This window comes from Narcine bancroftii, chromosome 9 (genome assembly GCF_036971445.1).
Source record: "Narcine bancroftii isolate sNarBan1 chromosome 9, sNarBan1.hap1, whole genome shotgun sequence".
Classification (NCBI taxonomy): domain Eukaryota; kingdom Metazoa; phylum Chordata; class Chondrichthyes; order Torpediniformes; family Narcinidae; genus Narcine; species Narcine bancroftii.
The window spans coordinates 73,659,507-73,675,333 of record NC_091477.1 but is presented as its reverse complement, the minus strand read 5'-3'; the positions used below and the strand labels follow the sequence as shown (position 1 = coordinate 73,675,333).

Here is a 15,827-nt window from a genome sequence, read left to right as displayed (position 1 = left end):
GCACTGAGGGAATAACAATAAGACTTCCCCTGACCCCTATGGCCTGTTGAGAACAGACCTTAGGGAAATGATAAGTTGAGGTTCAGGGGGATAAGCAGCTGAATTGCTGCTGGGCATTGCAAACTCCTCCTTCATAGAGTCATTCAATATGGAACAGGCCCTTCAACCCAGCTCATCCATGCTGACCATGATGGCATTCTGGGCAGGACTCATTTACCAACATTTGGTCCACATCCTTCCCGTCCGTGTGTTTGTCCAAATATCTTTTCACCTGGAGATCTCCATTCCCATCCCACCCAGCCCTTGAGGACGAGCCCTCTGCTAAGCAATGGGCACGGACAACTATGCAGCAAGGTCTGGACTTTGCCACTTCTTCAGTTCCCCTGGTTCCCAGTCCTCCCACTGTTCTGGCACAGCTGAGGCAGTGGTCAAACTCGATGTGGCGTGGATGAGCTTAATCAGGAAGCTGCCTTCTTGGTCAAAGTGACCCACTGATGGAGAGACAGGGAAGCCCAAGGCATGAACACGTCTAGGTTGAGGAGGGATGTGGTGAAATGCACACTACCCCATGCTTGTGCACAAAGAGGATGGAACAAAACCCAACAGCAGTCCCATTTTAGCGGTGTTATCTTCAATAACTGGTGTGGTTAGCATAGCGATAAGCTCAACGCTAGCACAGCGCCAACATCTGCCGCTGTCTTTATAGATTTGTACATTTCCCCCCTGACTTGCTGGGTTACCTCCAGGTGCTCCCGATTTCTCCCACCCTCCAAACTCACACAGGGCCAGTCGATTAATCGGGCGGGGCAAGTTTTGTGGGCCGAGAGGCCCTTCTACCATGCTACATCGTTCAAATTAAAATGTTTGTATTTGCTGCAGGGATTTGCTGAGGATAGGCGTCACTTTGGCCGGCCATCAGAAGAAAATCCTGAACAGCATCCAGTCGATGAGAGGACAGATCAGCCAATCCTCTTCGGCCATGGCATGACAGCAGAAGACCACAGGACATTACCAAGCAGCATTGGAGGAAAGTAAAACAAAGACCCAGACCCTATCTCCTGGACCATTCTTATGAAGGAAACACCTTGCCACTGTCTACGAGACTGAATCTCAAGCATATTCAAAAACCAAGCATTCCTGCCCTAAAAACAGAACAGATTCCAGACTCAAACAGATGACCATTTTTTATTTAAAAAGAAGAAATAAACCTCGTTCTCTTTTTGAAGTAAGGGCCTGTAAAACTGGAGTTGAGGAAAGATCCCAATTTTCCAAAGAACATGCTGTGCTTTTCTTTGATGTTTGTTTGATGCATTTCTTTTTATTTTCTCGAATGATTTTCTTCAGATGTCGGTGCCAATAGACTGCCCCTTCCCTGAAATGGATTCCAAGTCCTTTATATCTTCATATTGAAGGTGATGAGAAGTAATCATTCTTTGCTTGCATTTTCTGCAACTATGTCTGTGTCTTGATAACAATGACACTAAATGCCAGCAAATCTTGAGCCACTCGTACTTGTACAAAGGGGAAAGTTGGTGTTTATCATACAATCCGTATGCAGCTGGCATCAGATTGGATCAGATTCCTTGTTAGCTGTTTTGATTGACTGTACAGAAAAAAAGGACGTGAATTCTTTGCAAGCGGTACAAGTGGCGGATCTGCTGATCTTACTTGGCAAGAGAGGTGGACAACGATATGAAGTACCTCTGGTGTCATCTTGCACCCTCTTATCAGTGGACCTTTTAATTTTTGTGTCAGTACTTGTTGGAATTACGGTGATGTCTGTTTAACCCGGTGCTCAACAACGTTGCTGTGTCAACTTGCTGGTAAGTGTGGAATTTTATTCGCTTTTTAATATGTTCTTGGATTTCCCCCACCCCTCCTCATTGTGAATCACTCAGGCATACATCCTTTCCACAATTTAAATAAGTAAATCTGAGATTAAACAGCTTAGAACTTTATTCCCTGGAGCATCAAAGAATGGCAGAGATTTGATAGAGGTAGACAAAATTTTGAGGGGTATAGAGAGCAAAGCAGACTTTTTTTCTGTCAAGGTTGGGTGAGACAAGGATTAAAGGATGTGGGTTAAGAGAGAAAGGTGAAAAGTTTAATGGGAGCGGTAGGGGGAACTTCTTCACGCAGAGAGTAGCGAACGTTTGGAGCGAGCGTCCCGCTGAAGCGGTGAATGTGAGCTTGATAGTGACATTTAAGAAAAATTTGGCGGCACATGGATGGGAGGGGGTGGCCCAGGTGCGGATCATGGAACTAGGCAGATTAACTGTTCGGGCATCCTAGAAGGGCCAAAGGGATTGTTTCTGTGTTAAACGCTTCAATGGTTCTAAATGCCTGTGACCATTCTTAAAGTTTGATCAGGTACAATAACTTTGGCTCAGTGACAGGGGTTGGAGTTCCAGATGTTGTTCTTTAGAATCAGAATTTTATTGCCATGAACAAGTCCTGAAATTTGGGGTTTGCAGCAGGGTCATGGAGCAAACATTCACATTATAACCATCTTACAACATTACTATAAATAGTAAGAATAATAGTGAATGAGAAGTCAGGCCGTGTCTGTGGTTCATTGATTAGTCAGGAATCTATGGCAGTGGGGAAGAAGCTGTCCTTGTGCCGTTGAATGCTCACCTTTAGGCTCCTGTACCTTTTCCCATTGGTGGCAGAGGGAAGAGGGCATGGCCTGTGTGGTGGGGGATCTTTGAGGATAGAAGCTGCTTTTTTAAGACACCACCTCATGTAGATATCCTCGATGGAATGAAGTCTGGTGCCTGTGATGACACAGGCCGAGTTAACAACCCCCTGGAGTTTATTCTTGCCCTGAGAATTGGCGCCTCCGTACCAGATCATGATGCAACCAGCCAGAATGCTCTCCACGGTACACCTGTAAAAGTTTTTGAGAGTTTTTGGTCACATACCGAATCTCCTCAAGTATAGTCGCTGGCGAGCCTACTTCGTGATTGCATCGACCTGGAGGCTCCAGGGCAGATCCTCGGAGATATTGACACCCAGGAATTTGGTGTTTTTGACCCTCTCCACTACTGAGCCCTGGATGAGGACTGCATAGTGTTCCCCTAACTCCCTCCTGAAGGCCACAATCATCTCCTTGGTTTTGCTGATAAATCTCGTATTGGGACAGGGGTGCTCAGTGCACTCCATATAAGTGATGGTGATGAGGAGGGGCTGCTTCTCTCACAGAGTAGTGGATCCGTAGAATTCTCTGCCCAAGGAAGCAGTAGAGGCTGCCTCATTAATTACATTTAAGACAGAGTTCGAGAGATTTTTGAACAGGAGTGGATGTGGGAAAAGGCAGTTAGGTGGGGCTGAGTTCACACCCAGATCAGCCAGGGTTTAAAGGTAAAGCCAGAACTAGTGCAGCAGTTAACACAACGCTATTACAGCACCGAAGGCTAGGGTTCAAAACCATGTTCTCCCGTGACCTGTTTCCTCCGGGTACTCCAGTTTCCTCCCACGTTCCAAGGATATATGGGGCTAGAAGGCAAACTGATCACATGGGTGTAAGCCAGTAGGACCTGTTACTGTGCTGTGGCCCTAAGTTAATATATCACTTTTTTTTCCATAGCAGGGGAGTTGAGGAGGGTCGTGGGGTACGTGTAGGTCAGTGGATCAGAGCCCACGCTGGATAAGTTACGATTTTACTGAACGACAGAGCAGGTCCAACGGGCCAGCTGGCTAACTCCTGTTCCTTTTCCCTCTGTTCTTGATCAGCATTCGCTCTACTCTCAGAGGAAGGCATCTACCATACTGTCAGTGCATCTCATAGTTCATAGTAAGGTGAGGGAAAGAGCATTCAGCACTGACAGACCTTCAAATGCCCATAACTTTGGAGGAAAACCTGTTGAAGGTTTGACCCACCGCAATTCAGTCAAAATGCCGGTGAGACAACCTCCGGTGTACGTGCCTGTCGACAGGGACTGTCGCTGGAGTAACCATGCTCCGTAGCATCAGCTTTCCTTCATAAACAGAGCAGCACAGTGGGAACCTCACAGCCCCTTCAACCCATCTCCAGTCCTGTCAGTGGAAGAACTTGTACTTCCTCCCTGGGAGCACACATTCTCCAGTTTCATTCCCACATCACAGAGACGTGGGGATTGGAAGGTTAATTGGCCACTTTGAATTACCCCGCCCCCCCCCCCCCCATACCAAAAGAGCAGAAGGAATAGGAGCAGGAGTTAGCCATCTGGCCCGTTGGACCTGCGCCACCATTCAGTAAGGGAAAGTCAAAATCAAGTGGTGTCACTGCCGGAACTGCTGTCCCAGCAGTTCTGACTCACACAGACCGGGAAGCAGAGACTCAACACTCCTCCACAGGATTCTTCCACCAGTCCAACCACTGATGGCGCCGTACAGGCTTTAAACGGCCTGTTAAAGGAGCCGATAGTGATTTATTTCAAAATCCTGCGACTGCAGGGCCTGGGCCCAAGATGGCGTCCAACACCTGTGTTCAGCAGGGTCTTGAGAGGTTACAGACTCCAGGGAAACAGAGGACTGGCACAGGGGAGATGGGGAAATCATCCCCCCCCTGCCCCCTTTGACAAGGAGAAGCAAAGGAGACAACTCTAGGGGACGGTGACCACAGCGGCAAACCAGTGAGGGACTCTGCAGCTGCAGAACATGTAGTTGGCAGGCCATTGGTGGCTCGGTGTGAGGAACCCATGCAGACTCTGGGCTGCTAGAGATTGCAGTCAAGGGACTCGCACCAGGCTGCGGGCTGCTGGAGACTGGCTGAAGGGGTACCAGGTATCTGAACTGGGAAGCGAGAGAATGCCAAGGGATTCCTTATAGAGCCGGTGGTTCGGATCTGGAACTCGGGTTGCCGATGGTTTTGACTGAAGTTTGTGTGGCTGCAAAGCACTAAAGGCAAATCCAGGGACACTGTGACTCTGAAGGGACTCTCTTTTGCTTCTCTTTCACTGACTATGGAAGTGGTTCTCAACCTTTTTCTTTCCACTCATATCCCACTTTAAGTATTCCCTATGCCATAGATGCTCCGTGATTAGTCAGGGATTGCTTAAGGTGAGATGTGAGTGGAAAGAAAATGTCTGAAAACCACTGTTTTAATCGTACTTCATTGACTCGTTTTGTGCATGGTTTCAGAACTCCAAAGGAAATGAACCAATGACCATTTTTCTCAAGCAAAATATTTCACTAACAATTGGATCTTGAGCAGTGATTCTCAGCCTTCCCTTCCCACTCGCATCCCACCTTACGCAATCCCTGACTAATCACAGAGCACCGATGGCACAGGAATTACTTAAAGTAGTGTGTGAGTGGAAAGAAAAAGGTTGAGAACCACTGGACTAAGGGCTACCGGACAATTTCTGCTGATGGCGAATGTTTGCTTTATGGCAGACTAAAGCCAACTTCTGTTTTATTTCATGACACTAAAAGAATCTTGACTGATCTGGATGTGGCCCAGCTCCACCCACCCACTTTTTATCAAAAAAAAAATCTGTCACACTGTGTCTTAAATATATTTGATGAGCCAGCCTCTACTGCTTCCTGGGGCAGAGAATACCATAGATTGACTAGTCTCTGGGAGAAGTAGTTCCTCTTCATTATCATCCTAAATCTTCTCCGCCAGCCTCATCTGGAAACAAGTTCACGCTTATTATCTGACTGCACAAATGCATCCAGACGGAACAGTGTTTCTCTGGACCACGATGCACGCACATAGACACACAACACATATGTGCATAAAGATATAAACTAAAATGAATATATCGAAATATTTTGGAATAATTTACCTGCTTCATTTGCAAGAGATCCAAGGTCACAGGATCCTTCAGCCTGCAGGAAGAAGCTATTTCCCAGCCTGGCAGTCCTGATTTTGATGCTCCTGAACCTCCTTCCTTGGGGATGTAGGTCAGAAATAATGTGAGGTGGATGGAAAAGGCCCGCAATAATTTTTTGAGTCTGATTTCAGCATCGCTCCTGGTGAATGCTGTCAAGAAAGGAAAGGGAGACCTTTCCTGCCTCTATCTTATCTTTCCCCTTCATAATTCTCTGTGTTTCTGGGCCACCGCCTCTCATTCTTCCAATTCCATCAAGAAAAATGGGTGAGTGGTAGTGTCATAGGTGAGTGATGTTCAAAGTTCCTTTTATTGTCATGTACTTTTTTTTCTAATTTAGACACACAGCACAGTTACAGGCCCTTACGGCCCACAACGTCCATGCCGCCCAATTGCATCCAATCGACCTACAACCCCGGTACATTTTGAAGGGTGGGCAGAACCAGAGGATCCTGGAGGAAACCCACACAGATATGGGTAGAACGTACAAGTTCCTTACAGACAGCATGGGATTCAAATCCCGGTCCTGATGGCTGGCGTAAAGGCGCAGTACTAACTGCTACGTCAACCGTGTACATACATAAAAATGTAACATACATGATATACTGGCAAACAAAGCATGGGCATGAGCATACGGAGAGTAGGACTTTGACTACTTCCCCTCTCCATTTTACAAACCTGAAAAAGGTCACCCTTCAGCCTAGTATCATGAAGTTTCCACTGATATACTTCCTCACACGATGCTGAATAAATTGGAAGGGAACCTGGAATTGATGCTCCCAATTATGGTGGCATCCATGGTGGCAGTACTCATGGAGCTGTCGAGTTACACAGTTCATTTTGTAGATGGCATGATAGGATTGCAGTGAGTAATGAGTTTATCGTCATCCACATTCTACCATCCACATATTCTGCATCAAAAATTCTTACTTGCTGCAGCCGAACTGGTAGTTTTAAAGAAAAAAACATTATAGGGTAAACCAATTGAATTAAATTAAAATAATAAATAGGCACAGTTATCCTCATGCAAATCAGTGACTTTGCAGTAGTGCAGAGAGTCCTTGATTAGTGCAATGAGGAAGAAACTGTTCTTGAACTTGGAAGTGCTGGTCTTCAAGCTTCTGGACCTTCTGCCCAAAGGTAGCCATGAGATGAGGCTGTGGCCAGGATGATGAGGGTCCTTGAAGCAGCACCTCACATTAGATGTCTTCAGTGGATGAGAGATCACAGCCCTTGATGGACCTGACTTTGTTTACTATATTCTGCAGCTTTCCTCATTCCTGGGCACTCAAATTCCCGAACCAGACAGTAATACAGCTAGTCAGTACACTTTACACCCTGCACCTGTAGGAGTTTGAGAGAGTATCCAATGACATGCCAAATCTCCTCAGACTCCTTTGGAAGTAGAGGCGTCGGTGTGCTTTTTCACGGTTACCTCGATGTGCTGGCACCAGGAAAGGTCTTCTGGAGTTTTAATCCTCTCTACCTCCATTCCATCAATTTGGGTAGGTGTGTGAGCCTTTCTTTTCTAAAATCAACTATTAGCTCCTTGGTCTTGGTGATGCTGGGAGCAAGATTGTTGTTCTGGCACCACCCAACCAGGTTCTCTATCTCCATCCTGTTTTCTGACCCATTTCTGGGAGGAAACAGGAGCACCTGGATCAAGGGGAGAATGTACAAACTCCTTACAGACAACAGCGATTTAAACCTGGGTTGCTGTTTTCTGACCCAAGTCATTTGGCCTTCATTCTTTTTTCCTTTCTTCCCACTGATTCCAGTTTTATTTCTTGTGCTAATGTCAGGAAATTCCTCCTGTTTAACACTGATGACCAGACGTGGAGTGGAGGTGGAGAGAGGGTTTCTCTGGTGCGTGAGTCTGGGGCCAGAGAGCACTGCCTCAGAACACAAAAATGTCCCTTCAGAGTAGAGATGAGGGGGAATTTCTTTATCCAGAGGGTGACGAATGTATGCAATTTCGTCATTGTGGACAGCTGTAGAGGCCATCATTGGGTATATTTAAGGTAGATAGGTTCTTGATTAGGAAGAGAAGGCAGAAGAATCAGCCCATGATTGAACGGCAGGGCAGACTCAATGGCCTATTTCCACTCCTACGTTTCATGGTCTTATGACAGACCTCTTTAAATTTAATTTTTAAATTTAGACAAACAGCAAAGTAACAGGCCATTTTGGCCCACGAGCCCATGCCGCTCTATTGACCTTTGCCCCCTGGTACGTTTCAAACAATGGGAGGAAACTGTAGCCCCATAGAAAACCCACGCAGACACAGGGAGAGCATATGAACCCCTTACAGATTACAGACAGCGTAGGATTCAAGCCAAAACCAAATCTTGGTGTTAAAGGATGAAGGTCACTTGACTGAGAAGCAGGAAGAGCTGCACTGAATCTATCCTTGAGCACATTGGGGATAGTCCTTTAAATTGTTCCCACTCGTGTTGCTGTTCTTAATTAACGAAGTTATATTTTACTTCCAAACTGAAGCTGAGCTATTGGGATAGGAGAATATGTACAGGTACTCAAGAAATGGTGATGGTAGTTCGCACAGGAATGAAAGGTGAGAGCAGGAAAGAGACCCGATTCTTTTTCGGGGGAATTGTTGTAATGCAGCTGGACATTAATCACTGCATTCATGATCTTGGATGTTATTTAAGGGCCAGACTTCTTCCACTGACCTCTGTGACAGACTTTGCACCTCGAGCTGAACAAATAAGTCAGGGGAAAAGTAACCAGCTCGAGGGAGCTGCTGTCAAGAGTTTGACAAATGACCGAGGAAGTGCTTGTTGAGCGATTGCTTTCGTGACGGGGCCTGATGGCAGGCAGTCTATGAACTGTGGAAATGCAGCGGGTGATTAGATTCACAGGTGCTGAGGTGCAGCTCCCCAGCCTAGGAACCAAACACATCAAGTCACACAATCCGTCCCTCGACCAGCTTTCTGTGGCACTGCACTGAATCCATTCACAGAGCGAGTCCACGTTCCACATTAGACCTCTGCTGTGCACATCACACATCAGAATGTACGACAGAGAAACAAGTCATTCAGCACTAATAGTCTCCCCTTCCATATCCTTCCATTTTATTTCACTGCCAATCTTTACCTTCCTTCAAATGCATTTATACCACTTATTCTTAAATTTCATATTTTAAACTTTTAAATTTAGACAAACAGCACAGTAACAGGCCATTTTGGCCCACAAGTTTCTTCCGTCCAATTTACACCCAATTCAAATTTCAAATTGATGGGAGGAAACCGGAGCCCCCAGGGGAAAACCCCTGCAGACACAGGGAGAACATACAAACTCCTTGAAGACACCACGGGATTCGAACCAACCTTGTCACCCCCTTAAAGTCATATAGCAGAGAAATGGCCCTTTTGCCCACATTCCCAATGCCAATCATCAAGCACCCATTTCCACCCAACTCACATTACTCTCCCCGCATTCCCCTTTCTCAGCCCCCCAACCCAGATTCTGGTAGCCAAAGATTCATTCTCGCCATTCTCTGGGTAAAGGCGCCTCTCTGGACCTCGACTCCACTCAAAGTTGATCTGTGCCTCAGAGCCCATTGGCATTCTTTGGGAGGGTTAGGAGCTCTGGAGCAAACAAAGAACTGTTGAGGGAACTCAAAAAGAAGTCAGGCAGCATCAGTAGAAATGGTCAAGTCAGCAGTTCGGGTCAAGACCCCTTGTTAAGATCAAATAGAATCAGGATCAGTACTTGTTAAAAAATTTACCATACAAGCACAGTGGCCCCTTCCAGCCACTGAACTGCACACATTTAGTCTAGCAACCCCATATCTCTTTGGAGGGTGTGAGGAAACAGGAGCACCTGGATCAAGGGGAGAATGTACAAACTCCTTACAGACAACAGCGATTTAAACCTGGGTTGCTGTGACAGCGTTAGACTAACCGTGCCACCTGTGCTGTGTATATAAAGGAGGGGGTGGGGGGGAAGGACCTGGGCGAGAGTCCCAAAGGTGGCACGACAGGTGTGAGGTGGGCAGACAGGTGGAGGGAGAGACCACTCGGAAGTTGGGTGGGGGGATGGTGAATAAGAGAGAGAAGGAAACAGCGGGCTCCTGGCAGGGTTTTTACTTAAACATCACGAACACTGCCCAGCTCCACTCTCCTTCACTGGGTGACCAACCTATCCAGCCTCACTTGCCAACGTCCTTTTCAGGAACGTGCTCTTTATGAATCAGTTGGCAGTGAAGTCGTTTTTTTTTAAATTCTCCCTCCCCCCACAAATTCTATAATTTTATGACAATTGCCACAAGAACTTATAAAGACAATGTTGTCTCTGGTGAGTTAACTTTAATTCCCGTGGATCAGGGGCTTTACAATCCTTAACCTCAGCAGACAAAAGATTCCAATTTACAAAGTACATTGCGTGAAAGGTATCTTTTATCATCTACATACCAAAACAAATTGAAAGCAACCATCCATACATTAATCAGCTCTGTATATAAATTAAACAGCAAAAATGAAAAGGTTGAACTTCCAATGAATGATTTATGTTCCAAGTCAAACAAAAGAAATGGATGATACCTGTATTGATCGTAATGAGGTTGATGGTGATACATTATCCAGGCAGAGGTCACAGGGATCAGTGAGTGCTGGTAATGCTCCTGGCAAAAGCATTATCAGTCCGTGAGGACTGTCAGCATCCTAATTCAGCCTCAGCTCACAATCATTGTGCCAATCAGATCCTGGGATCCAAATTATAATTTATTTGACACAATATGTGAGTTGGAGTTTTGAAGATGAGAGGGAACTGACACAGCTCAGATAGGCCATTTGGTCAGGGCATGGGAGGGCTAAGTATCAAGGGACACAAATTTGAGAGTTAGGAGTCTGGAAGGAAGGAGAGGTCAAGGAATGTCTTTTTAACTGAACATGTAATAGACTCACTGAATAAGATGCTGGGGACATGATTGATATTGGCCATATGTAGGGGTTAAGTGGGCAATTAGATGCATTTGTGGCGAGTGATTGGGCATTATGATGGAAGCTGGGAACACGGATTATAGTTGATCAGATTCTTGGCCTTAATGAACAATAGAGAATGAGTTTAATGACACATGCATTATACAATGCACATATCCACCGGAATTCTTGCTTCAGGTACTTTGTGGGGGAAAAAAAAACAACAGCAGACATCAAATTAAATTTTTAAAAAATAAATACAAAAAATAGAAAATAAATATTCACATTTACCAAAGTTCAAGAAAAAAAGATGTGATTTAGCAATTGTGCAGACAGTCCTCCTGTGGTGTCAGAGCTGTCCCTGAGTAGTGTGACGAGAAGGAGGTTTAAGAATGTGATAAGGAAACTGCTCTTGAACCCAGAGGTGCTGGTCTGCAGGATGACTTTAAAGCAGGCAAAGTAAACTGAATAGCAACAATTCTGTATGACACATGCGGAGATCCACAGAATCCGCCCATTACATTTTCAGTTCATTTTGGCGGACCTGGATCATACTGATGAGGCTCAACTATTGCTGCTGTCCATTCCTGGTCACTCTGAGGCGGCGTAGAGCTGTCTTATAGAACCACTGCTTAGTAGGATAGAACCCAGCGTCATTCAGAGAGCGCTAAAGACTCAGTAATGTACAAAAGGCATAGCTTTAAGGTGAGAGGGAGGGGAAATTTACAGGAGATTTACAAAGCAAGTTTATTACACGCTGCCAGGGTGTTGGTGGAAGCAGATATTATTGTGATATCTAAGGTGAATTTAGACTGATGCATGAGCATGCAGAGAACCGAAATATTCAGGCAGATAGGACTTGTTTCATTTTACATCATTGTTAGCACGGGTCTTGTGGCCCAGAGGGCATGTTCCTGAGCTGAACAGTTTTAGGTTTGATGTAACATTTTGGAATCCCATGTTAAGCAGTCAAGGTAAGGACAGAATGGTTTTCTTCCCAACAATTGGTTGTAAAATTAATTTAGAGCCTCAAGCTCCTAGGGAGGGATTTGATCAGATGTTCCAAAGAACTGCTGGAGGGTCTCAGGTCAGGCAGCATCCACGAGTAAAAATGGTCCCGTCAACATCTCTGGTCAGGACACTTAGTCTTGATAAAGAGTCCTGATCTGAAACATTGACTGGTTCTCCAGCACTTTTTTGCTCAAGATTCTAGCGTCTGCAGAATTTGTGTTTCTATTTTGAACTGGCAATCCCTGAATTATGGCTGACGTCCTATGCACTGAAATTACAGTAAAGTTCCCTTAATCTGGCACACCTGGTGGTGTCAGACTAGTAGATTTTCTGGACCATTGGATGTGATGTGAGCCCTTCCTTTCCTTCCATCTCTGAGAGCCATTCCTGGAGCCACCTTAGGCAATAGGCCTGGAATTCCCTGTATAATTCCCTGAGGGTGGTGAAAACCTTCCACCTCCCTCTCCTTTCCAATCTTCCCAGGAAAGAAACTGTTGGCTGTCCACCCTAACTAAGCCCCTCATTATCTTATATATCTCTATTATGTCAACTCTCATCCTTCATTGAAAAGACCTAACTCTGTCAACCTATCTTCTTCAATCCAGGCAACATCCTGGTAAATCTCCTCTTCATCTTCTTCAAAGCTTCTATATCCTTCCTGTAATCAGGCCTTTTGAACTTAACGCACTAATACCGAGTGTGGTTTGACCAGAGTTTTATTGAGCTGCAACATTACCTCATGGGTCTTGAACTCAATCCCCCAGCTAAAGAAGGCCACTTCACCATATAAATTCTTAACCACCTTATCAACTTGCAAGCAACCTTAAGGGATGTGTGGAACTGGATTGCAAGATCTCTCTGTTCCTCCACACTGTTAAGAATTATGCCACTAACACATACACGGCCTTCAAGTTCAACCTTCCAAAGTGAATCACTTCACACTTATCCACATTGAACTCCATCTGCCCCATCTCTGCCCAACTCTGCATCCTGTCTATATCCCATTGTAAGGTACTTACCCCTGCCAACCTTCTACACTGTCCACAACACCTCTATATCATCTGTAAACTTACGGACCCACCCCTTCACTTCTTTTTCCAGGTTACTTATAAAAATCACAAAGAGCAGGAGTTCTAGAATGCCACTAGGTCCTGACCTCCAGGGAGAATATATTCCATCTACTACTAACCTCCACAGGCAAGCCAATTCCAAATCCAAGCACCCAAGGTTCCTTAGATCACAGGGCTCATGACTTTCAATATAAGCTTATTTCCATCCTGATGCAGGCATGTCCCAGAATATCAGTGTACCCTTCCCTGTACACTCCATCCTCTACATCCAGCTCCCTAGAGAATTAACTTGGAACCTTGCTCCTATTACGTGGTTTCGCACATAGGTTTCCATTTTGGTCACTGAGGGAGGCTACTTTATCTCTCTCTCTCTCTCTCTCTCTAGCTATCCTCTTGCTTCTAACATACACTGAGAAGATGATAGGTTTTGAGATTATCCCTAATGTACTGTTGGCACATTCTATGTACAGGGCACCATTGGCACATTTGTGGCCTGTTTGAATACTTAGAGGGTTTTACGCTGTGCTTGATCCCGCAGAGTTTTGTGGCAGGAGAACCTTGGACTGCAGTCCTCCCCCATAGTGCTCTTGCGTTGGCTACGCCCCGCTTCAGTGCATCCCCTCAGCACATACTCCTGCAGCCTGGAATGTGCCAGTCGGCAGCATTCCCTCACTGACATCTCACTGTGCTGGAAGTTTCTGGCAGACCACAGAAAGTCTTTCACCAAGTTGGTGGTTTTCCAGCAGGGCTTGGTGTCGGAATCAATTTGTGTCCCTGCGAACAGTTCATACATCGGAGAATCCTCTGTGGTGCAGCTGCTTGGGAAGAACCTCGCCGAGAATCCTTCTATTCTTCTCCAGAACTTCTTGGCAAATCCACAGTCTACAAATAGCTTCACCTTCATCACAGCCATCTTGAGTGCAGTCCGCACTATGGGCAAGGAGCCGACTGCATCGGAAGGATCAGACATGGAGGGCCTCTTTCAGCTCCAGCCAAGTGAGACCTTGGTGCTGGTTGTGAGTGCTGGTAATGAGGCATTCTGTTGGCTTGGGACACCATCCCATGGCAACCATTGTGTCTGCTGGATGTTCCATAAAATATGAAATGTTTCATAAATCTGCCTGCTGTTCTTCGGGGACTGCATGCCCTGACACAAAGAGCATAAGAAAATAGGAGCAGGAGAAAGTCACTAGACCCCTCAAATAAATGTAGGAAGTATCTTGTCTGGATGCATTGCAGCTTGGGATGGAAACCACTCTGTGCAAGGAACTGCAGAGAGTTGTGACCACCACACAACTTCAAACCAACCTCCTCTCCATCAAACTGCCCGGTGCCTCCAATATGTTAAAGAATCTGGTCACACACCCTTCTCCACCTTCCTGTTGAACAGAAGATGCACGGGCTTGAAAACATGAACCTCGAGATTCAAGGGCAATTTCTTTCCTGCTGTTATCAAACTCTAAATGGATCTTACATTTGCAAAAAATGATTCCCCTTGCACCGTTTAACTGTCCCTTACACTTTGTTCTTTTGTTCACTCTCCCCTGCACCCAATAACTTACTGTAACACGACACCCTACATTCCTTGATTTACTGTAGCTCTACATCCTGCACTCAGACTTCCTGTAACACCACACCCCGCAAGACCCCACCCCTTCTTTCACATCACCAACCCTCCTAGGAAGCAGGTAAACTTATCGGGCATGCTGCACTCAGGAGCCTTTCCCATTGCACCATGATTTACCTGGTTAATCGGCAACCCGACATTTTGAAGGGGGCCCCACCTCCAGCGGTGACAATGCAAGAGCAGGTCGTCCTTTCACACCGCCAGAAGGTGATTAGTAAGTTAACTCAGCCGGGCTCCGATACTTGTCCCCACCAAGTGTCAGAGTATGGGTTGACTTACCTGGATAGCACACCGGACAAAGCTCAGCACATTTAACAACAAACCAATCAGTTCAAACCTGCCCAAGCATTTAATATGATCAGGCCTCAACTCTTCATCTGTGCTGATTCCCCAAAGCTCCCAATTCCCCAATCCTTCAAAGATTTAATGATCTTCACTTTAAACACTTTCGGTGATCCGACCATATCTCCCGACCAAGTTCATTCGTGGATATTGAAATTTATGAACCAGAATCAGCAAACAAGATAAGCTCATTACTATCTCAGATCTACCTGTGGCTGAATCTACCTGTTCCCTGTGACACGAGCAACCCTTGAACGCATCTAAGACTCAACTCTTTGTCTCTCTCTCTCTCCGCAGGTGCTGCTTGACCTGCTGACTACCTCAGTTTTATTTGTCTAGTAGCTGTTGATTATCAGATGCCTAAAGTGATGACGTGTGCAATAATCGCACGTTATCCAGGTCTGACTCACCTCCTCTTCTCTCCTTGCAGGGTAAAGGCTGGGGACCAGTGGAAGGAGGTGGGGAATGCCGAACCAGGAGCAGGCAACAACCAACTGAACAGAAATCCAGAGCCCCAAGGTTGTATCTAAATTGCCCACCTCCCTCCCTTAGTCCATCATGACTTTTACACGTGAGTTCCCGCAAACCGCACAGGCATGTTGCAAGCAGCACCCTGTAAATATGGAATGAAATTCTGTAAAATATTTTTTTTTTGTTTTGCTTTCCCTGTACATTCCCGGTTTGTTATTTGTGTGAAGTATGTTTAAGTTGTAACAGTTAAGTTTTGGAAAGTATTGTACTAAATGCACTCAATAAAAATGAATCAAACTGATCAAATCAAAATTGCAGAACAGGTGCTTATTTATCTTGAAGTCTCTGCTTTGACCAAGGTTGAGATGAAGTATATGGCAGCAAGAATTGAGGCAGGAGAGTTCCTTTACCAGCAGAATTTTATGAATGATGGGAGTCCTCTGATTGGACGAGCAGGAGCGAATATGGTTGTGATGTACACAGGGAAACAATTGTGTTCGCGCGAAACAGGTTCTTCTTCTGAGACGGTTCTTCTGGTTTCGAGGCT

General features: G+C 45.6%; 1 protein-coding gene across 10 annotated transcripts in view; it reads left to right on the top strand.

Annotated features, from left to right (window-relative positions):
* The window catches only part of LOC138742284 (ephrin type-B receptor 1), a 507,783-nt gene extending 492,207 nt beyond the window's left edge, over positions 1 to 15,576 (top strand). For all 10 annotated transcript variants that reach the window (XM_069896471.1, XM_069896465.1, XM_069896467.1 and 7 more), the window contains 2 exons: positions 880 to 1,823; positions 15,240 to 15,576. In XM_069896471.1, coding sequence (XP_069752572.1) covers positions 880 to 988 — 109 coding nt within the window. In that variant the 3' untranslated portion in view covers positions 989 to 1,823; positions 15,240 to 15,576. The remainder of the gene's footprint in view (positions 1 to 879; positions 1,824 to 15,239) is intronic.
* Positions 15,577 to 15,827: the final 251 nt, after the last annotated feature.